General features: G+C 44.9%; 1 protein-coding gene across 1 annotated transcript in view; it reads left to right on the top strand.

Moving 5' to 3' along the window:
- LOC141116679 (NACHT, LRR and PYD domains-containing protein 12-like) overlaps positions 1 to 24,574 on the top strand; it is a 329,149-nt gene that overhangs the window by 264,365 nt on the left and 40,210 nt on the right. Inside the window, exons 11-12 of the mRNA XM_073609070.1 lie at positions 3,170 to 3,334; positions 5,686 to 5,850. Of these exons, the coding sequence (XP_073465171.1) occupies positions 3,170 to 3,334; positions 5,686 to 5,850 (330 nt within the window). The remainder of the gene's footprint in view (positions 1 to 3,169; positions 3,335 to 5,685; positions 5,851 to 24,574) is intronic.

The following is a 24,574-nucleotide window of genomic DNA, read 5'->3' as shown; positions in this document are numbered from 1 at the left end:
CCCCACCCCCCTCCTCCTCCTGATATCACAGCCCTCCAATACACAGCGGCGTTCCACCAACAGCCTCGCCCACAACCCCGCCTACACACCCACCCACCCATGCACAGTGTCGGGCCTCGCGGACTAGGTCGAAGCCGCGGCCTCACCTGAAAAATCGTGCCCGCAGCTCCTCAGGCCCGGCGCGGTGCTGGTGAAAAAAAAAATAAAAATCTAAAAAAATCGATTTGAAGAAGATTTGAATCGATTTGACCTCTCAACTCGATTCAAGATTCAAATCGATTTTTTTCCCAGCCCTACAACACCCCCCACAAATTGTATCACAACACCCCCCGCAAATTGCATCACAAAACCCCCACCAATCGCATCACAAAACCCCCACCAAATAGTATCGCAACACCCCCAGCAAATTGCATCACAACACCCCCAGCAACTTGCATCACAACACCCCCAGCAAATTGCATCACAACACCCCCAGCAAATTGCATCACAACAACCCCCGCAAATTGCATCACAACACCCCCCTCAAATGGCATCATATCGCCCCCAGCAAATCGCATCACAACACCCCCACAAATTGCATCACAACATTCCCCGCAAATCACATCACAACAACCCCCGCAAATCGCATCACAACACCCCCAGCAAATCAAATTACATTGCCCCAAGCACATCACAACACCCCATCACATGCCACCATCAAAACTGTCCCATTAAAATTGCCCAATCAGAATTGCCCCATCAAAACTGCCCCATCATTTTGCTACCATCAAAACTGTCCCCATCAAAACTGCCCCATTAGAATTGCCCCAATCATAATTACTCCATCAAAACTGCCCCATCATATTGCCACCATCAAAACTGCCCCATCAGAATTGTCCCTATCAGAATTGCCCCATCAAAACTTCCCCCCTTTCAAAACTGCCCCATCATATTGCCACCATCAAAACTGCCCCATCATATTTCCCCCCATCAAAACTGCCTCATTAAAATTGCCCCATCAGAATGCCCCCATCAAAACTGCCCCATCAAAACTGCCATATCATATTGCCCCCATCAAAACTGCCACTATCAAAACTGCCCCATCAAAAGTGCCCCAATCAGAATTGCCCCATCAAAACTGCCACCATCAAAACTGACCCATCATATTGCCACCATCAAAACTGCCCCATCAGAATTGCCCCATCAATACTGCCCCCATCAAAACTGCCCCCTCATGATACCACCATCAAAACTGCCCCATCAAAATTGCCCCTATCAAAAGTGCCCCATCAAAATTGCCCCAATCAGAATTGCCCCATCAATACTGCTCCCATCATATTGCAACCATCATCACTGCCCCATCATATTGCCTCCATCAATACTGCCCCCATCATATTGCCACCATCAAAACTGCCCTGTCATATTGCCCCCATCAGAATTGCCCCATCAAAACTGCCCCATCATATTGTCACCATCAAAACTGCCCCAACATATTGCCACCATCAAAACTGCCCTATCAAAATTGCCCCCATCAGAATTGCCCCATCATATTGTCACCATCAAAACTGCCCCATCAAAACTGCCCCATCAAAACTGCCCCATTTGAATTGCCCCATCAGAATTGCCCCATCAAAACAGCCCCCATCAAAACTGCCCAATCAAAACTGCCCCCATCAGAATTGCCCCATCATATTCTTCTATTGTAAATCAGTACATGGTATGTCTGTCCCCTCCCCCGGGCTCTGTATGTAATCAGAGCTGAGATGCTCCAGCCACCTCCCCCACCGCCCATCACTGTGTATAAGAAGCTTTGGTAACCATGGCAACAAAATCCTGGTTGCCCTTATTTAAAATGGCGTTGGCCGCCTTGCATCATGTCGTTTTGAAATAACGCAGTGCTCTGGCCCAGCAATGCCTATTGCCTCCTGGGATTGATGACAAACATCTCCCAGGAGGCATTGCAGAGAGGGGAGGAAATGGTGGGCCGCGGCCGAGGACAGGAAGTGCCATCTACTATACAGTATATAACAGTGAGTTTAAGGGAAAAAACATGCTTTATCAGCACACACAGCAGTTTTGGAGGGAAATTACTTTAAAATATGGGAGGAGCCCACTAGCACACGAAAAATGCAGCTAAAACACCACTAAAGCACCGCAAAAATGACCAGTGATTTAGGGCTGTTGTAGCGGCTCTGCAGTGTGAAAGGGGTCTTACTACACAAGTCACTGTATGGTGATTGGAGATGGAAGTAGTGGTGAATGGGTTGTAGGAAATCCACTTTTACACGTTTATGAACTATCTCTTGATGCTTGTAATTTTTTAAGATAACTTTGTTGCTCTTCATGTTTATGTATTTTTGTGCATTACATGTTATATAGATTGAAGTATCTGTGAATAGGTTGGAGGAGATCTGCCCTTCCTCACATGTATGAAAGTGTATTTTTGTAGTGAATGTAATTGTTATATCTGATCACTATTGGTGGAATTATCACTAGTATAATATGGAAGACTGCAGCACTAGTAAATAACATTCACACAATATAAATGTGAAAATAGACAAAAAAAGTGAGACTCCTCATCACAAAACTCCGTATAAGTGTATATATAACAATGATATGGAGGCTATTCCACTGATAACCAATGAATAGAATTTATAATCAGCATATATAAAATTAGTGCAGCAATATTAGTACAAATTTTCAAAAAAGGTCCAAATAAAGAACGGTAATAATAAAATCTTCTCCACACCATAAGATCAAATCCTCCACCATGATGTTCAAAGGAAATCCCAAAGTACAATGGTGTCACTTTTAGTCAATGAAGTTTCCACAACATGAGTGAGACTTCTGTGACCATCAAAGTGAATCCCCACAACTGAATCCAAGACTTAGCAGAAGGTTGGAGGTGAAAGCCTAGAGGTCAGTGTGAGTGTGTATGGTCCAATCCCCATACAGGAATAATGAATGGATCACACCACCTTATCCACTTCTCATGTCACATTTAGTAATTGGGGTCCACAAAAAGAGAAATCCTCCAATAATGTAGATGATTGATCATGTTTTATAAAGTGATCTCATATTAATGATTCCAATAAAGAGAAATGAGTTCCATTCATGTAGAGAATAGTTACATTCATTCCTGGGGGAGAAATTCATTTTCTTCTGGTAACATTCTTCTCTTCTTCTACAGATTGTTTAATATTCACCTGACAGACAGTTCCTGTCCCCACCTTGCATCTGGAATAAGAAATAACCAGACACTGAGGACACTGAACCTGAATGGGAACAATCTGGAGGGTCCTCATTTCAGGGATCTGATGGAAGCTCTGCCAACAAGCCAGATAGAGCAATTAGAGTGAGTATAACAGGACTGACTGAGACAATAATATTCTGGGACAGTTGTATATCTAAACCACATAAATAATATAGAAATATGAGAATGTCATCAAATTCCATCTGTAGGCTTCATAATGCTCCATGCACACTGGGCTTAAAAAATGTCAGTTCCCTTGGCAGAAAAAAACTTTCCTATAGAGAGTTTATTGTACAAAGTTTAGATGAGTTTAGGAGAGTTTTGCATGTTTTCTGCCTGAAAGCTCCAATCAGAAACGTGATGACACGCACAGAGCGTGAAATACATAGAAGAGAGACTTGGCACGCAAACTGACAGGAGTCCTCCACTTCTGCCAGGTAGTTGGAACGCACACCGCATGCTGCTAGTCACACAGCGGTGTGGGACCGATTCTACAGGCCCTTGAGCTGCCTTTGTTTGTATCATATTTGACATATGTAAGTGCAGCTTTCTTTTAAATAAAACTTTATTACACTATACCTGCCTGATACTGGAGAGATTTTTTTTACATATCCCTGCTTATTCGATCGTTATCGTATTTATCCATGTATGGACGAGAGAGAGATAAATGTGGCTTCTGATGGAGACTGACCTATGAATCGAGCAGTTTCTCACATTTCATGCTTTATGCTCACTTGCTGGCCGGGGAAATCTGGTGAGTGCATTCTATAGTCACTCCGGGTGAAGCACTATTGGTTTGGAGTATTGGAGCACATATTTCAGGAGCACGGTGTTGGAGCATATATTGAAGAGTCATTTATCATAGAAATGTATGGACTTTTATGTATATTGATGAATTGTGCAGTTTTTGATTACACACATTTTATTTAATTTATTGATTTACTTATACAGCTTTTATTATTTCACTATAATATTTAAATTTTTTCCTTTGTCCAGATAGCACCCTTTATACACACTTATTCAGAAACATGAACCAGAAGGTTTTTTTTCCTGCCTCTAAATGTTAAGCTCAGAATATGTCTGTAATCGTCCCAATGTGTATGGAGACATAGGAGAACATGGAGCTGCTTCTACAGGCAGAACACAAAACTCCTGTAGTAGCAGCAATTTTTAATCCAGTGTGCATGGAGCCTAGATATCCAATCCCGGACTGTTACACTATATTACCAAAAGTATTGGGACACTTGCCTTTACACGCACATGAATTTTAATGGTATCTCAGTCTAAGTCCGTAGGGTTCATTATTGAGTTGGCCCACCCTTTGCAGCTGTAACAGCTTCATCTCTTCTGAAAAGACTTTCCACAAGGTTTAGGAGTGTGTCTATGGGAATGTTTCACCATTCTTCCAGAAGCACAATTGTGAGGTCAGGCACTGATGTTGGACGAGAAGGCCTGGTTTGCAGTCCCTGCTCTAATTCATCTCAAAGGTGTTCGATCGGGTTGAGGTCAGGACTCTGTGCAGGCCAGTCAAGTTTTTCTACCCCAAACTCGCTCATCCATGTCTTTATGAACCTTGCTTTGAGCACTGGTATGCAGTCATCTTGGAACAGGAAGGGGCCATCCCCAAACTGTTCCCACAAAGTTGGGAGCATGAAATTATCCAAAATGTCTTGGTATGTTGAATCCTTAAGAGATCCCATCACTAAAACTAAGGGGCCAAGCCCAGCCCCTGAAAAACAACCCCACACCATAATCCCCCCTCCACCAAATGATTTGGGACAGTGCACAAAGCAAAGTCCATAAAGACATGAATAAGAAACTCGACTGGCATGGACAGTCTTGACCTCAACCCAATAGAACACCTTTGGGATGAATTAGTGTGGAGACTATTCCACTGATAACCAATGAATAGAATTTATAATCAGCATATATAAAATTAGTGCAGCAATATTAGTACAAATTTTCAAAAAAGGTCCAAATAAAGAACGGTAATAATAAAATCTTCTCCACACCATAAGATCAAATCCTCCACCATGATGTTCAAAGGAAATCCCAAAGTACAATGGTGTCACTTTTAGTCAATGAAGTTTCCACAACATGAGTGAGACTTCTGTGACCATCAAAGTGAATCCCCACAACTGAATCCAAGACTTAGCAGAAGGTTGGAGGTGAAAGCCTAGAGGTCAGTGTGAGTGTGTATGGTCCAGTCCCCATACAGGAATAATGAATGGATCACACCACCTTATCCACTTCTCATGTCACATTTAGTAATTGGGGTCCACAAAAAGAGAAATCCTCCAATAATGTAGATGATTGATCATGTTTTATAAAGTGATCTCATATTAATGATTCCAATAAAGAGAAATGAGTTCCATTCATGTAGAGAATAGTTACATTCATTCCTGGGGGAGAAATTCATTTTCTTCTGGTAACATTCTTCTCTTCTTCTACAGATTGTTTAATATTCACCTGACAGACAGTTCCTGTCCCCACCTTGCATCTGGAATAAGAAATAACCAGACACTGAGGACACTGAACCTGAATGGGAACAATCTGGAGGGTCCTCATTTCAGGGATCTGATGGAAGCTCTGCCAACAAGCCGGATAGAGCAATTAAAGTGAGTATAACAGGACTGACTGAGACAATAATATTCTGGGACAGTTGTATATCTAAACCACATAAATAATATAGAAATATGAGAATGTCATCAAATTCCATCTGTAGGCTTCATAATGCTCCATGCACACTGGGCTTAAAAAATGTCAGTTCCCTTGGCAGAAAAAAACTTTCCTATAGAGAGTTTATTGTACAAAGTTTAGATGAGTTTAGGAGAGTTTTGCATGTTTTCTGCCTGAAAGCTCCAATCAGAAACGTGATGACACGCACAGAGCGTGAAATACATAGAAGAGAGACTTGGCACGCAAACTGACAGGAGTCCTCCACTTCTGCCAGGTAGTTGGAACGCACACCGCATGCTGCTAGTCACACAGCGGTGTGGGACCGATTCTACAGGCCCTTGAGCTGCCTTTGTTTGTTTGTATCATATTTGACATATGTAAGTGCAGCTTTCTTTTAAATAAAACTTTATTACACTATACCTGCCTGATACTGGAGAGATTTTTTTTACATATCCCTGCTTATTCGATCGTTATCGTATTTATCCATGTATGGACGAGAGAGAGATAAATGTGGCTTCTGATGGAGACTGACCTATGAATCGAGCAGTTTCTCACATTTCATGCTTTATGCTCACTTGCTGGCCGGGGAAATCTGGTGAGTGCATTCTATAGTCACTCCGGGTGAAGCACTATTGGTTTGGAGTATTGGAGCACATATTTCAGGAGCACGGTGTTGGAGCATATATTGAAGAGTCATTTATCATAGAAATGTATGGACTTTTATGTATATTGATGAATTGTGCAGTTTTTGATTACACACATTTTATTTAATTTATTGATTTACTTATACAGCTTTTATTATTTCACTATAATATTTAAATTTTTTCCTTTGTCCAGATAGCGCCCTTTATACACACTTTTTCAGAAACATGAACCAGAAGGTTTTTTTTCCTGCCTCTAAATGTTAAGCTCAGAATATGTCTGTAATCGTCCCAATGTGTATGGAGACATAGGAGAACATGGAGCTGCTTCTACAGGCAGAACACAAAACTCCTGTAGTAGCAGCAATTTTTAATCCAGTGTGCATGGAGCCTAGATATCCAATCCCGGACTGTTATGCCGCGTACACACGAGCGGACTTTACGGCGGACTTTGCCCGGCGGACTTTTCGTCGGACTTTGTTTGCTCCTTGCGCCGGACTTAAAAACGGACGGACTTGGCCACACACGGTCACTGCAAAAGTCCGCTGGTTTTGAACGCGGTGACGTATAGCACGTACGACGGGACTAGAAAAAGGAAGTCCAAGCCCCACTCCGGCACCCTTTGGGCTCCTTCTGCTAATCTCGTGTTTATCTCGTGTTAGTAGAAGTTTGGTTAGAGACGATTCGCGCTTTTCACACTTCAGCTTATTTCGTTCGTTTTCTGCGGTTCAGTTTGTGCTTGTGAGGTTTGTATCTGCTTTTCAGTGCGTGTTGGTCAGTTCGTAACCTGCCTTGCAGGCCGTTCTGCTCCGCTCGTTCCTAATTTTCAGGTCGTTCTTCATAGGCCTTGCTGTTCTTCAGTGCGTTTGTTATAAGTTTGTTTGTTTGAGCAGCCGACCGTTTTGAAGCCATGTCGAGTGGACGTTCTCGTTCTCGAGTTCGTGCTGTGTGGGGACTTGGTGTTGGGGTTAATACTTTGACCCGAGTCCAGTCCATGAACAGGGTGAGGAGGAGTTCATGGACCAAGAATTGGTTGCGCCAGTGTGACCAGTTCTGTCATATGCCTTTGCTCCGTGAGCTCCGTGAGAATAATCCTGATGATTTCAGGAATTTTCTCAGGATGACGGACCCCATCTTTGAGCGTCTGCTGGCTATGCTGACCCCCTATATCAGCAGGCAGGATACCTGCATGAGGCAAGCCATCAGTGCGGAGCAGAGGCTAGTTGCCACGTTACGTTACTTGGCGACAGGGAGAAGTCTTCAGGACTTAAAGTTCTCGACAGGCATCTCCCCCCAGGCTCTGGGGATCATAATCCCAGAGACCTGTTCTGCTATTATTCAGGTCCTGCAGAAGGAATATATGAAGGTAAGTTTTATCCTTTAACATTACATGATATGTATTAACTGTTTTTTGATGTATTGTAGAACTGTCCTCTTTACCTAATTGCCATGCTTTCAATCTGCTGTGAATGTCCCCTTTATCTTCTGCATGCCTATTTTAATCATTTATTGCCCTATACATGCATAATTTCTTTCATTAACCTCCCCACCATGCAATGCTGGGTCCATTTTTATCTCTAGCCTATAGTCCATTGAACAATGTATATTGTCTGCTCCATTGTCTTGTTTGTCCCTCCCCCGCCCCACAAATGTTTGAGCCAGTCAGGTGTGTTTGTTAACCTAATTAGAACCCCTCCCCCACCCCACAAATGTTTGAGCCAGTCAGGTGTGTTTGTTAACCTAATTAGAACCCCTCCCCCACCCCACAAATGTTTGAGCCAGTCAGGTGTGTTTGTTAACCTAATTAGAACCCCTCCCCCACCCCACAAATGGTTCAGCCAGTCAGGTGTGTTTGTTAACCTAATTAGAACCCCTCCCCCACCCCACAAATGTTTGAGCCAGTCAGGTGTGTTTGTTAACCTAATTAGAACCCCTCCCCACCCCACAAATGGTTCAGCCAGTCAGGTGTGTTTGTTAACCTAGTTAGAACCCCTCCCCCCACATTCAAATGTATCAATGGGCCATCATAGGGGGTGAGTAATCTTATAAGTGTGCCTTATGTTTTTCAACATTTCAATTACAAACACACATATTCATAATATTTGACTGCTGTTGTTTACTAATGTTTTGGTGTAATCTGATATAAAATTTTTGTTATAAAAGTCCTTATCTTATTTTTTTTGCACTCCACAGTTTCCTACAAGTCCACAGGAATGGCAGACTGTGGCCTCCCAGTTCGCTGACCGTTGGGACTTTCCCAACTGTGTAGGGGCGATTGACGGGAAGCACGTCCGGATTGTGCCACCACCGCATTCGGGGTCTTATTTCTTTAACTACAAGGGGTTCCATAGTGTAGTTTTGATGGCGGTGGTCTCGGCACATTTGGAGTTTATGTTTGTGGATGTGGGGAAGAACGGCCGGATGTCTGATGGAGGAGTCTTTCCACAGACCGAGCTGTGCTATCGTCTCCAGACCGGTGGCCTGGAATTGCCACCTGATGACGATAATGTGGATGGACTCCCCTCAGTTTTTATTGCTGATGAAGCATTTGCTCTCTGTGAGAACTTGATGAGGCCGTTTCCCCAAAGGACACTCACCCCTGAGAGGAGGGTATTTAATTATCGGCTGGCCAGAGCAAGAAGGGTTGTGGAGAATGCCTTTGGTATTCTGGCCAGCCGGTTCCGTATCTTCCTTACGGCTATTAATTTGGCGGACTATAAAATCAACCACGTCATCCTTGCTTGCTGCATCTTGCATAACTTTTTAAGGAGACATTCAGCTACATATCTATCCTCTGTTGGGCCTGAGCCCAGACTGGAAGAGGCTAGTAGCACTTTCACAGGCCTAGAAATTGGCCGTATTGGCTTGGCCCCCCGAACCGCACGTCAAGTGCGTGACCGTTATGTGAATTATTTTAATGGTCGGGGGGGCCATTGCTATTCAGCAACAGCTGTAATTTTTTTTCAAAATTAAAAAAGAAAATTTGTTTATCTAAATATCTTGTTTTTATTGTTGTTTACCTTAAAGTTATGTCTGTCTCCTAGTGCACTTGTAGTAGTGTCAAGTGCATTTAGCTTTAGTTAATCAGGCCCACAAAAACAAACCCCAAATGTTGACTTCAAGAAACAGCCACACACATTGTATAGGGTAAAAAATTTTACTTGGTGCACATTGAAAGGTGCATTTTTTACCATATTTTTTATTTTTTTTTGTTCTTTTTTTTTTATCAAAAATATTTTACGTTGTGTAAAAAAATTATATTTTACTAAATTATTCAAGCCATTTTTTGACAAATATATAGACCTTTATCTAACAAGATTTACATACACAACAGTGTTTTTAGAAACAAAACTTACAATAAATGAACTTACAAAGTTCAATATTTCTAGAACGGTGCATGTAATGTCACCCTTGCAGAAATTGGTCATTTATAAGATGCTCAAAATTGAGCTTTACTAAAGGGTCAAGTCAACATGTGCTATCTCCTATCATGGGAGAGCAATGTACGTGTTTTGTGTGTGCAAGCCCATTTTTGGTTCCTCTCACCACCAAAGAATTTTCAGGATGAAGGGTTTGCAAACACAAAACAAGTACATTGCTAACCCATGATGGAAGATAGCACATGATGACACACCGTGTGCATCACACATTGTAAATTTGGGTATACCCCCAAAATTGAACAAAAATTTTTCATAACAAAATAACTTCCCAAGGAAATGAAGAACATGATTGATGTTTTTAGGCCAAACGTGATTATATTCGGCCCAAAACATCAATCATGTTCTTCATTTCCTGTTGCATGGAGTCCAGGCGAAGTTTCATGCTGTGAATTTGTTCACGCATTTGATCTATGTGGCCATTCCACAGCATAATCTGGCCAATTAATCTTTGCGCACTGTCTGTGGTGAAGTGCTCTGCCGCTTGGCCTTCCACAACCAGAAACTCACCTAAAACGAGTGAATAAAAACAAGGTTTACAATATGCACGCCAAAATACAGTAACTCAAGCTGGGGTGTCAGTCACTCACTTGGTGGGCTTGAAACCTCGCACACTTCCTCCACCTCTCCTTCCTCAAGGTCGTCGGGTGGGCGTGGTCTTGGGCTGGGGCTTGGGGTAGGTTCGGCCTCAGGCTGGTGACTTGGGGTGGTCCTGAGATCCTTGGACTGAGTCTTTTCTCCCCTATGAGATTTGAAAAAAAGGTATAGTTAAAACACACTGATCTTTTAGGTTTTAAGAAATGAAGTAAAACGTTGGTTAATATTTTTTGCCAATTTGGCATCATAATAAATGTTGTTGACAGGATGAACATTACCTATGAACAACAATTATAAAGAATGCTTATTTTCGGGCAAGTTTCACAGATGCTGACACCTCAATGATCTCCTATGTGTATTACCCCTCAAAAATTTAGTGATGGTCACATAGTACACTAGAAAATGCATTTCCTGCGCAAAATGCGTGGGAATGCTGAATAGCTAAATTGCTAAAATGACCACCATCAAAACTGCCCCATCATATTCCTCTATTATAAATCAGTACATGGTGTGTCTGTCCCCTCCCCCCGGGCTCTGTAATCAGAGCTGAGATGCTCCAGCCACCTCCCCCCCTGTGTATAACAGAAGCTTTGCTAACCATGGCAACAAAACAAACACAGTACACTCTGATTAATGTCTAAAATTTCACGAAATGACCTCTAAACAAAAAGCTTTTTCTCAAAAAATTATAAAAATATCAAACTGAAAGGATATAGCCAGATAGATGAATATTTAGTGAACATTGTAAAGTTTGTTTGGTGTCTCTAGGTGAAAGTATGAAGGAGCTGAAACTTTTGGGAGCGGAAGAAGAATTTAAGGATTTCAAGCATGCTCCCATTGAATTCAATGTTTAAAAAAGTTAAAAAAAACTTATTATTTAATAAAGTATAAATGGTAGTAAAAAAGTGGAAAATGACCACACATCAGCTAAAAGAGACGAACATTTTAATAGTTGAATGGTTTTAATAGCTGAAAGTATGCAGAAGTTACGCAGAGCCAAAAAACGTACGGAATAAAATTAAAAGTAAATTAAAAAAAAAAAAAAATCGAAGAACAATAGTGGGACTGCTAAATCATTCCCACTAACTATAGTGCTCGTGAGTCCAGATGTGGAAACAGCTGCTGTGTCCTGTCCCTACATTACACTGAATCATTTTTGAAGAAGCATTATATTTTCAAACACATCTACACCACATCAACTCATTGTGGGAATTCGACAAATTATCAAGCCATAAATGTATGTCCAACCCTGTCCCATCGTATTTAGCGAAAAAATAACGTCACTTTATAAAGTATCCGATCTATTCCAAAGAACGGTATTTACGAACGATGCAGAAAAACCGCCAAAAATAAGGATCAGCATGCAAGTTCTGTATCTCAATAGTAAAACACAAGTACTTACTTTTTTTCAGCAGCTTCTTTATTCGCCAATATTGTTCTGGCTCACGACTTTTGATGTCAGACCACCGCTTCCGCAATTGTTCTTTCGAACGTTTTGTACCAAATTTCTCTTCCAGAGCGGTGACAACTGAGGACATTATTTTGTCCTTCCTCATATTGGGTCGTGTGTACGGTCCTTTTTTGCCATCGTAGTCCTCCCTTCTTAATATGGACACCATCTCGACCATCTCTCCAAAAGCCATGTTGGTGGCCTTATATCTCCTCCGGGATGTGGATGTTTGGGGCTCCGGGCTTTCCTCCGCGCTACTTCCACTTAATCGCTCCGCCATCTTTTGCTATCTACTCCCACTGCGCAACGAAGAGTGAAGGGGCGGGGCCAAATCGTACTTACGAACGTCAGGGGCGGGCGACGCAGGCGGAGCATGACACATGCGCAGTGTATATGAAGCTAGTACGATGGCCTACGTATGTCCGTGCGGAAGTAGCGAGCGGCACAAACGAAGGTAAGATTAAAGAGTGTGTGTGTGTGTGTGTGTTTGTGTGTGTCCCCGTGTGTGTCCCCTAGATTACAACACAAACTAATCCTGAGATTTGGGACTGACATTTAAGTTTTGATCTTGTGTCTTGTCTTGCAGAAATAATGAATCCCTTTAAAGAGGAAGAGTTTTTGACCCATTTCATTGATCTATATGAGCAGAAGAAAAACCTCTGGGAGATCAAACACCCCCAATATTATAATCGTGATGTTAGGAAGGCAACACTGGGCACACTTTTAGAGTTTGTGAAGACTCGACTCCCCCAGGCAGACCTCAAGTTTGTGGACAGGAAAATAGGTATCTTGCGTAATATGTATAAGCGGGAACACAGAAAAATCCAGGAGTCGCTGAGATCCGGGGCAGCAGCTGACCAAGTTTATGTACCCAAGTTGTGGTATTACCACAAACTGCGATTCCTGGATGAGCAGACCGAAGCCAGGCAATCCCTTTCCACCCTTCCCCCCACCCTTCCCTCCAGCCTTCCCTCCAGCCTTCCCTCCAGCCTTCCATCCACCTCCACCCCAGCTGAGGAGTCCCAGGATGAACTGGGCCTTTTCACCATAGATGAAGTGGATGCGCCCAGCTTCAGCCAGGTATACTTTTTTTGAAGATTTTGGGATTGTGTAAATGTTATTAATGATGTTAAGGTGTTAATTTTGAAAGTGCTTCATCAAAAATCACTTCTGCACAAAGAGTAATATGTAGACATATCACTAGACAGTAGTGGCCAAATATATACGTAACTTCAGATCTTGTTGATCATCTGAAATAATGGTGTGGTCAAATAGATAGCCTTTACTATTTTGTGTAATTATCTTTGAAAGTTAGGAGCTGAAAATTGTGTGTGATTGCATAACAGAAAATTACAACTATGTCCCTTTTTTTTACACAGGATGACCTCAGCCAGGAGGAGGCCTTGCCCAGTGGGAGAGAGGAGGAGGCCTTGCCCAGTGGGAGAGAGGAGGAGGCCTTGCCCAGTGGGAGAGAGGAGGAGGCCTTGCCCAGTGGGAGAGAGGAGGAGGCTGTGGCTGGGCCAAGTAGAAGCCGCACGGAGTGCCAGGTGCCTCCCCTCCGCATTCTACACAAAAGGCCCAGGAGGATGACTGCAACAGAGCAGGAATCCCTAGAGCTCATACGGGAAGCAAGCCGGATCCTGAGTAAACCTCCCAATGTAGAGGAGGCGTATGGCACCTATATAGCCTGCAGATTACAGGAGTTGGAAAAGGGCCAACGCCTCCTCTGTGAGGGTCTATTTTTCCAGGCTTACCAGAAGGGCTTGAGAGGGGAGCTTACTGCTACCACATATCTAGCAGATGAAGCCACTCCTACTCCTCCTCCTCCTCCTGCCCCAAGTACACCACCAGAGGCACAACCTCCGAGGAAGGCTGCAGAGAAGCGTGGAGGGAAGGCTGCAGAGAAGCGTGGAGGGAAGGCTACACGGAAGAGTCGAAAGTGATTGCCTGGTTTCTGTCTGTTCTGACTGTGCTCCCTGTGCTCCCTATAGTCGCAAGATACCTATTTTCTTGTCCTCAAACTTGATGTGTGTCCTGGGGGACGAAAGGCTTCCCAGATTCTAAAAGTGTGTCCAGTGTTGCCTTCCTAATTTTTTTGTGAAGAAAATAAATACATTTTGGTTTACCTTACATTCTTGCCTATGTCTTTTGATTAAAAAACGCCATTTTGTTTGGGAGTAGGCAGGTACAGGTCGAAAAGACTATGGGGTTGATTTGAGAAAAGCAAATAGTCTGTGCACTTTGCAGAGGGCAGTTGCCCTCTGCAAGTGCAATTGCTCCAGAGCATCAGAAATTATTTAAAAGCTTGACTTTGCAAAGAGTACCCAATCCTGTGCAAGTAAAAGAAAAAAAAAACATTTTTGCTTGCACATGATTGGATGATGGAAGTCAGCAGAGCTGCTTCACATTTAATAAAGCTTGGGAGCAACTGCTCTTGCAGAGGGCAAATGCAATTTCCAAAATGCACAGGCTTTTTACCTTTAGGAAATCAACCCCTATGTGTGTTTTTGTCAAATAAAAAGAATTTATTTTGATTTTACATGATTTTAGGAATAAATCAGCAGAGCTTCCCCGAATTTAAGCTCTTCCCCTCAGTTTTTCTGCGACTGCACTTCCAACAAGTGCACTTGGTGTGCAATTTCTCAAGTGAACGTTTCACTTGATATTCTTAAATGATTTAAGCCTTTTGTCAAAAACAAGCTCGGGGGAAGCTCTGCTGATTTTTTCCGAAAATCATGTCAAATAAAAATTAATTGTTTTGGTTTGGGCTTCCTTGCATGTGCCCCTCGGATCCACAGCGAACACACTTCAAAATGCTCTTTATGTGGAATTATATGTATAATTAGCAATTGGAGGGAAAAATGATTTTGCCTTTGTTAAATACACCCCCCTATGTCTAATGAACAAGGGACAACAACCTCATTAAGGTTCTTTAAAACAACACAAAATATGAATGTTAATTGTGGTAACTTGAAAATACACACCAAAAATGTGGTTAGCATTTAACACACATTGTAAAATAGCTAAAGTGTTGAAATAAAAAAAAAAAAAATCTATTTTTAAATTTTAAAGTTATGGAGATCTGGCTGTTACAAAATATTATATTAGTCATGGCAGGAGGATAAATCATGAAGAAAGAAGTTTGTGAGAACTCTGTGTGAATATAAGGCAGAAAAACAACTTCATTCCTCTCGCATTATCAATCCTAAAAAAAGGCTGTATTAAAAGACGACAGAAGAGGAATGTGCTAGCTTCAAGACGAAGGCTAGTTTTACCAGACCGAGCGCTTCCGTCTTGTAATTGCTTCAGAGCATGCGTCAGTTTGAGTTCGTCGGACTAGCACACAGACGATCGGTTTGTCCGCTAGAAAGAAGAGTCCGTCGGATAAATTTAAAACAAGTTTCAAATCTAATTCCGTCCAACTTTTTAGAAAACAAAGTCCGCTGGAGCCCACACACATCGAATTGTCCGACGAAATCCAGTCCGCCGGGCAAAGTCCGCCGTAAAGTCCGCTCGTGTGTACGCGGCATTACACTATATTACCAAAAGTATTGGGACACTTGCCTTTACACGCACATGAACTTTAATGGTATCTCAGTCTAAGTCCGTAGGGTTCATTATTGAATTGGCCCACCCTTTGCAGCTGTAACAGCTTCATCTCTTCTGAAAAGACTTTCCACAAGGTTTAGGAGTGTGTCTATGGGAATGTTTCACCATTCTTCCAGAAGCACAATTGTGAGGTCAGGCACTGATGTTGGACGAGAAGGCCTGGTTTGCAGTCCCTGCTCTAATTCATCCCAAAGGTGTTCGATCGGGTTGAGGTCAGGACTCTGTGCAGGCCAGTCAAGTTTTTCTACCCCAAACTCGCTCATCCATGTCTTTATGAACCTTGCTTTGAGCACTGGTATGCAGTCATCTTGGAACAGGAAGGGGCCATCCCCAAACTGTTCCCACAAAGTTGGGAGCATGAAATTATCCAAAATGTCTTGGTATGTTGAATCCTTAAGAGATCCCATCACTAAAACTAAGGGGCCAAGCCCAACCCCTGAAAAACAACCCCACACCATAATCCCCCCTCCACCAAATGATTTGGGACAGTGCACAAAGCAAAGTCCATAAAGACATGAATAAGAAACTCGACTGGCATGGACAGTCTTGACCTCAACCCAATAGAACACCTTTGGGATGAATTAGTGTGGAGACTGTGAGCCAGGCCTTCTCATCCATCAGTGCCTGACCTCACAAATGTGCTTCTGGAAGAATGGTCAAACATTCCCATAGACACACTTCTGGTGAGTGCATTGTGGACAGCCTTCCCAGGAGAGATGAAGCTGTTATAGCTGCAAAGGGTGGGCCAGCTCAATATTGAACCCTACGGACTAAAGGTTCATACACACAATACGAAAATCGGAAGTAATATTTTGTCCGAACGAACAATCTGCCGATTTTCAGTTCCTTAGTATGGTGCTTTTTAGCGGATTCAGACTTTTTGTCCGACAAAAGCTGGATGTGCAGACTATAAAATTTTTATCATACGTGAACTCAGCATCTGATTTTCATTTAATTAGCTTGGTTTTAGTCCGAACAAAATCGTAAGAGTAAGACTATGCATGCTCAGAAATGAAAGAATACATACAAAACTATTCAACACATTACGTCACTTCTGAAGTTGTATTCTGTCAGACGAGAATTTTCATATGGTGAGTAACCTCTTCACTTACGATATGAGACTAGCATGCCACAAAAAATGGACGAACAGTCATCCAAAAATCTGATCGTGTGTACGAGGCTTAAGACTGGGATGCCATTAAAGTTCATGTGCTTGCAAAGGCAGGTGTCCCAATACTTTTGGTAATATAGTGTATGTCTAAATTATATGAATCAAATAATAATAATGGAGATATTTTTCATCTCCTAGTTGTCTTTATATATCACCAATATCAGACAGTTCTCTAAAGCTGGATATAAAAATGTATAAATTGAAATATCTGCACTAAAAAATTTGAAAAATCTAATGAATGAAAACCAGCCGCCAGCAGGAAGTCTGATATAGAAGTACAAATAGTATAATATAATTCTATGTATAGAGCCCTACACTTAGTGATAAATTGTGTGATGGGACAAATAAGAAATCTGCAACCTACAATGTGTCTGAATACCAACACTTCTAATGTAGATGTGATAACTCCACCAATAGTTATCAATTAGGGATGAGCTTCGTATTCGAGTCAAACCCATGTTTGACTCAAACATTGTCTGTTCGCCCGCTCGCCGAATTGCGAACGATATGGGCCGTTCGCACCAAATTCGTGTGACGCGTCACGGCCCATAATTCACTGCGGCATCGCAGTGCATTGCTGGCTGATGATTGGCCAAGCATGCACTATGACCCAAAAATGTGAAAAGGTATATTTACAGGCCCAAAAATACACCACTCAGCGCCAGGGACCCTAGCAGTTCCAAAGCAGTAATAAATAAATGAAAAAAAGAGAACATATATAAATATATAAAAATGACACCAATTTGTTATTTACAAAAAAGTGAAAAAAAAGTCTCAAATAAGACCAAACAAAAAAGCAGCCGTTTAAAATTGCAGAGAAAACATCATAAATAGTGGCATAACATAATCAGCAAAATGATCATTATAACACACTAAAAACAGCGCTAATGTTGAGCTAAACGGATAATGTGGCCAACTTCACATGCAAAAAAAGTCCTTAGAGAGAGAAGAGCAGTGGGCACAATGGTTCAGAAAGTGTTCATAGGTGATCAGAGTATAGAAGTTCAGCGTGCACCTTCCACCAATCCATCCACTTCCACCCTGTGAGAACACACTCCCCTCAGGGGGTTAAACTCACCAAAAGCCTAATAATCATAAACATCCAAGAAAGGAGAAATCCAAGCCACCAGCCACTGTCTGCAACCCTCCAGAGGAATCCAAGACGGTCCGGGCTCACAAATCACCAGACAACAAAAGAAAATCGCACATAGCGTAATCCTGTTTATTTGATTAAAAGCCCTTCACATCACGTTGAAGTCAGGATATGACGAAACGCGTCAGGGCGTGGCCTACACAACGCCGGAAGTGACGTTTGCGCTCCACCACAGCCTGTACTGCAACCAGGAAGTTTGAGATTGCTGCTTGGAAAGCGGAACCGGCTGGAGCTGATTATGGTGAAGTGCTGTGTCTAATGCTTCCTTTTGATGTGCTCTTTTGATTGCATTAACAATGTACGTATAATGTTTGAAGGGGGGTCTTTGTGTGATGTGAAGGGCTTTTAATCAAATAAACAGGATTACGCTATGTGCGCTTTTCTTTTGTTGTCTGGTGATTTGTGAGCTCGGACCGTCTTGGATTCCTCTGGAGGGTTGCTGACAGTGGCTGGTGGCTTGGATTTCTCCTTTCTTGGATGCTTATGATTATTAGGCTTTTGGTGAGTTTAACCCCCTGAGGGGAGTGTGTTATCACAGGGTGGAAGTGGATGGATCGGTGGAAGGTGCATGCTGAACTTCTATACTCTGATCACCTATGAACACTTTCTGAACCATTGTGCCCACTGCTCTTCTCTCTCAAGGACTTTTTTTGCATGTGAAGTTGGCCACATTATCCGTTTAGCTCAACACTAGCGCTGTTTTTAGTGTGTTATAATGATCATTTTGCTGATTATGTTATGCCACTATTTATGATGCACTATGACCCGCATGCTTGGCCAATCACAGCGCCGTCAGAACAGAGAGCCGTAATTGGCCAAAGCCAAGAAGGCTGTGGCCAATTATGGCTCAGGGGATTTAGTACACGCCCCACACTATATAAGGCCGCCTGCACGGCGGCCCTGTGTAGTGTGTGTTCCGGCATTGAGAGAGATAGACAGAGAGACAGTCTCATTTGATTTAAGTTAGATAGATTAGGCAGGACAGTCAGTGAGTTAGCTGCACTTACAGTGTATTGTGTATATATATATATATATGCATCCCAGGTGTTGTGTGTGTATATATATATATATATATATATATATATACATACACACTGTATTCAGTTTTGCTAGATCCGTTCCTGTTATCTTGCTACTGACAGGCAGGCTTGTCTTGTTACAGTATTTACAGCTACCTGAAGAAAATTGCTGGTGTTCTTTTGATCCTATTAGTACCACAGTCAGGCAGCTAGACTATTTACAGTTAGTGTAGTGCGTCCTCCTCACAGTGTTCATTTAAAGCTACAAGTTAGTTTAGTGTGACCTCTGCACAGTGTTCAGCTAAAACTACAAGTTAGTGTAGTGCACAGTGTTCAGCTAAAGCTACAACTTAGAATAGTGTGTCCTCCTCACAGTGTTCAGCTAAAGCTACAAGTTAATGTAGTGCGTCCTCCTCACAGTGTTCAGCTAAAACTACAAGTTAGTGTAGTGCGTCCTCTGAACAGTGTTCAGCTAAAGCTACAAGTTAGTGTAGTGCGTCCTCCTCACAGTGTTCAGCTAAAACTGCAAGTTAGTGTAGTGCAAGCTCTGCACAGTGTTCAGCTAAAGCTACCTGTAGAAAGTTGGTGGTGTTTTCCTGATCCTATCACTACCGCAGGCAGCTAAATAAGCTACAAGTTAGTTTTTTGCGAGCTCTGCACAGTGTTCAGCTAAAGCTACCTGTAGAAGGTTGGTGGTGTTTTCCTGATCCTATCACTACTGCAGGCAGCTAAATAAGCTACAAGTTAGTGTAGTGCGAGCTCTGCACAGTGTTCAGCTAAAGCTACCTGTAGAAGGTTGGTGGTGTTTTCCTGATCCTATCGCTACCGCAGGCAGCTAAATAAGCTACAAGTTAGTTTTTTGCGAGCTCTGCACAGTGTTCACCTAAAGCTACCTGTAGAAGGTTGGTGGTGTTTTCCTGATGCTATCACTACTGCAAGCAGATAAATAAGCTACAAGTTAGTGTAGTGCGACCTCTGCACAGTGTTCAGCTAAAGCTACCTGTAGAAGGTTGGTGGTGTTGGTGGTGTTTTCCTGATCCTATCACTACCGCAGGCAGCTAAATAAGCTACAAGTTAGTGTAGTGCGAGCTCTGCACAGTGTTCAGCTAAAGCTACTTGTAGAAGGTTGGTGGTGTTTTCCTGATCCTATCACTACCGCAGGAAGCTAAATAAGCTACAAGTTATTTTTTTGCGAGCTCTGCACAGTGTTCGGCTATAGCTACCTGTAGAAGGTTGGTGGTGTTCTCATACTACAGGCAGGCAGTTGATTTTGCTAGCTGCAGTATCAGTGTATCTATCTATCTATCTATCTATCTATCTATCTATCTATCTATCTATCTATCTATAAAAATCCCAGGTTAGTGCAGCTACAGGCCATTAGTATGTCTGGAAGGCCAACAAGGAGAGGCAGACAGTCACAAGCCAATAAAACAGGGCAAGCAGGTTCTGTGTCTAGAGGCAACAATGCTGGTCATGGAGACGGTGCATCCTCATCAGCACGTGGCCGTGGGACACGCTTGGCCTTTTTTTCAGCAGCTGGCCGCATTTAGCCGCAACATGCAGAAGACTTGGTCGAGTGGATGACCAAGCCGTCCTCATCCTCCTCATTCTCTCTCACCCATGCTCAGGGTACTTTGTCTGGCAAAGCAGCTGCCAATGCGGCCACTTCCCTTGGCTCAATGGCATCAGTGACTCCTTCCCTAGCCCCACCATGTCCTCCTGAGGAGTCCCTCGAACAGTCTGACCACAGTGTTGGGTACATGCTCCAGGAGGATGCCCATCGTTTAGAAGGCTCTGATGATGATACTGAGCTAGATGAAGGCAGTAACGTGAGCACGGACAGAGGGGGTGCCCAAGAAGGACAGCAATCTGGTCATCATGCTCCCCCTGCTGCAGCATACTGCCAGGTTTGCTCCAGTGATGAGGAGGGAGGGGATGATGGGGTCACTGACTCAACGTGGGTGCCTGATAGAAGAGAGGAGGAGGAGGAGGTACATCACCAACGAGGCAGGATGCCCTCCAGGGGCAAGCCTAAGGGCAGCACACTGAATGCATCACACCCCAAAGCTCCGCATGTGCAGGGCGCTGCTGTCTCTGTGCGTTATTGCAAAAATTCTTTGGTGTGGGCCTTTGAGAGGAGTGCATCAGATTGCACCGCTGCTATTTGCAACATATGTCTCAAGCATATCTCGCGTGGCCAAAACATCTCCCGCTTGGGCACCACATGCTTGACCAGACATACGTTCACCTGCCATGCAGTTCGTTGGCAAGCGTATCTAAAAGACCCACACCAAAGAACAAAGAGGACCTCTCCTTGCTCCTCATCAGCTGAGATCTCAAACCCCACTATACCTTCAGTCCTCTCTGAGACCTGCACTGAGAGGAATGAAGGTGTAGAATTAGGTGTGTCACAGCCAAGTACTTGTGGGCAATCTGCTTTCGGTACACCGACGTCAGATTGTACCAGGCAAATTTCCCTGCCCCAGCTGCTGCACCACTGAAAGAAGTTCGCTCCCAGCCATCCACATGCCCAGTGGTTGAATGCTAGTGTCAGAGAATCTAATTGACCAGACTGTGTGGACTGCACAGAGGAGACCAGAAACACATGTAAGTGAAATAATGGTGTTTATTAAACCAGTGATAAGTAAAAGGAATATAAACAGTGCAAAAGCAACACAACAAACCCACTACAAACAACAATAAATACAAGTAAATGGAGATACCGTAATCGTAAACAAAGCCAGGCCAAGGTCATACACAGGGAAGTCAGCAGATGGGTAAGGACGGGAAACCAGCAGGAAGGGGAGAGGATGGATGGTAAAGCTGCAGGGTAGGGATCCAAGGGAATCAGGAGGGACAAGAACAGGATGGGCCTGGGATAGGGATCGGATCAGAGCAGAGTGGGACAGAACAGGTTCACAATCAGGATACAGGCAGCAAGGTCAAGGCACAGGGAGAAAGATACCAAGGCGCACATGTGAGGGCTTGCCGGGTATTTATAGGGCTGACTCTAATTGGCTTCAAGTCACACCTGAGCGCAGGGAGTGTTGTCTGCTCCATACTGCCAGGATCCATCCGCTGGTGGACATCAGTACTGCGGCCAAAAGATGAAATGACACCAGCAGGGAAATATTCTCCTGACAGTTCAACACTGCCAGGAGACACCTGCTGGTGGACCCCAGTACTGCATGCCAAATGATATATCTTACCAGCGGATGGACCCTTTCCTGACAGTACCCCTCCCTAAAGGAGCGGCCTCCGGACTCTCCAACTGGTCTTAATTGTCCATGGTCTATGGCATCAGGCAGAATGGTGGAAGAAGGCATTTCAGGCTGGTCATCAGGCACATCCGGGCAGACGGCTGGCATGTCAGAGTCATTGAGCTGGGCAGCAGACAGGAACAACTTGAGCTGGGCAGCAGACAGGAACAACTTGAGCTGGGCAGCAGACAGGAACAACTTGAGCTGGGCAGCAGACAGGAACAACTTGAGCTGGGCAGCAGACAGGAACAAGCCGAGCTGGGCAGCAGACAGGAACAAGCCGAGCTGGGCAGCAGACAGGAACAAGCCGAGCTGGGCAGCAGACAGGAACAAGCCGAGCTGGGCAGCAGACAGGAACAAGCCGAGCTGGGCAGCAGACAGGAACAAGCCGAGCTGGGCAGCAGACAGGAACAAGCCGAGCTGGGCAGCAGACAGGAACAAGCCGAGCTGGGCAGCAGACAGGAACAAGCCGAGCTGGGCAGCAGACAGGAACAAGCCGAGCTGGGCAGCAGACAGGAACAAGCCGAGCTGGGCAGCAGACAGGAACAAGCCGAGCTGGGCAGCAGACAGGAACAAGCCGAGCTGGGCAGCAGACAGGAACAAGCCGAGCTGGGCAGCAGACAGGAACAAGCCGAGCTGGGCAGCAGACAGGAACAAGCCGAGCTGGGCAGCAGACAGGAACAAGCCGAGCTGGGCAGCAGACAGGAACAAGCCGAGCTGGGCAGCAGACAGGAACAAGCCGAGCTGGGCAGCAGACAGGAACAAGCCAAGCTGGGCAGCAGACAGGAACAAGCCGAGCTGGGCAGCAGACAGGAACAAGCCGAGCTGGGCAGCAGACAGGAACAAGCCGAGCTGGGCAGCAGACAGGAACAAGCCGAGCTGGGCAGCAGACAGGAACAAGCCGAGCTGGGCAGCAGACAGGAACAAGCCGAGCTGGGCAGCAGACAGGAACAAGCCGAGCTGGACAGCAGACAGGAACAAGCCGAACTGGACAGCAGACAGGAACAAGCCGAGCTGGGCAGCAGACAGGAACAAGCCGAGCTGGGCAGCAGACAGGAACAAGCCGAGCTGGGCAGCAGACAGGAACAAGCCGAGCTGGGCAGCAGACAGGAACAAGCCGAGCTGGGCAGCAGACAGGAACAAGCCGAGCTGGGCAGCAGACAGGAACAAGCCGAGCTGGGCAGCAGACAGGAACAAGCCGAGCTGGGCAGCAGACAGGAACAAGCCGAGCTGGGCAGCAGACAGGAACAAGCCGAGCTGGACAGCAGACAGGAACAAGCCGAACTGGACAGCAGACAGGAACAAGCCGAACTGGACAGCAGACAGGAACAAGCCGAGCTGGGCGGCAGGCTCCGGGTCATCGAGCTGGGCGGCAGGCTCCGGGTCATCGAGCTGGGCGGCAGGCTCCGGGTCATCGAGCTGGGCGGCAGGCTCCGGGTCATCGAGCTGGGCGGCAGGCTCCGGGTCATCGAGCTGGGCGGCAGGCTCCGGGTCATCGAGCTGGGCGGCAGGCTCCGGGTCATCGAGCTGGGCGGCAGGCTCCGGGTCATCGAGCTGGGCGGCAGGCTCCGGGTCATCGAGCTGGGCGGCAGGCTCCGGGTCATCGAGCTGGGCGGCAGGCTCCGGGTCATCGAGCTGGGCGGCAGACACCCGGACATCAGGCTGGAGGGCAGACACCCGGACATCAGGCTGGAGGGCAGACACCCGGACATCAGGCTGGAGGGCAGACACCCGGACATCAGGCTGGAGGGCAGACACCCGGACATCAGGCTGGAGGGCAGACACCCGGACATCAGGCTGGAGGGCAGACACCCGGACATCAGGCTGGAGGGCAGACACCCGGACATCAGGCTGGAGGGCAGACACCCGGACATCAGACCAGGCAGCGGGTACTGGAACTTTAGACTGGGCAGCAGACACAGGCACTGGCACATCGGGCAGAACAGCAGGTGCTGGCATACCAGGCTGATCAATAGGTACATCGGACTGGACAGTAGTCACTGAAGCGTCAGACTGGAACATGGGCACTGAGATGTCAGGCTGAGCAGCAGGCACTGGGACCTCAAACTGGACAGCGGGCACAGGCATTGGCACAACAGGTTGAGTAGAAGACACTGGCGCATCAGGCTCGGTAGCAGGCACTGGACTGTCAGGCTCGGTAGCAGGCAGAGGTTTGACAGAATCAGGTGGGTTAGTTGGTGTGGAAGCAAGTTGGGTTACTGGCAGGATCGTGTGGGTAGGAAAGAATTTTTGTTTCTTTTTTGGTTTAGCCCGTGCAGTTTTGTATGTAGGTGCAGGGCTGAAAGAAAAGAAAGTACCTGGATCG

The sequence above is a fragment of the Aquarana catesbeiana genome, linkage group LG13, assembly GCF_042186555.1.
Source record: "Aquarana catesbeiana isolate 2022-GZ linkage group LG13, ASM4218655v1, whole genome shotgun sequence".
In the NCBI taxonomy this organism is placed as follows: Eukaryota; Metazoa; Chordata; class Amphibia; order Anura; family Ranidae; genus Aquarana; species Aquarana catesbeiana.
The sequence above is the reverse complement of the archived record's forward strand: the minus strand, read 5'-3'. Positions and strand labels throughout refer to the sequence as shown.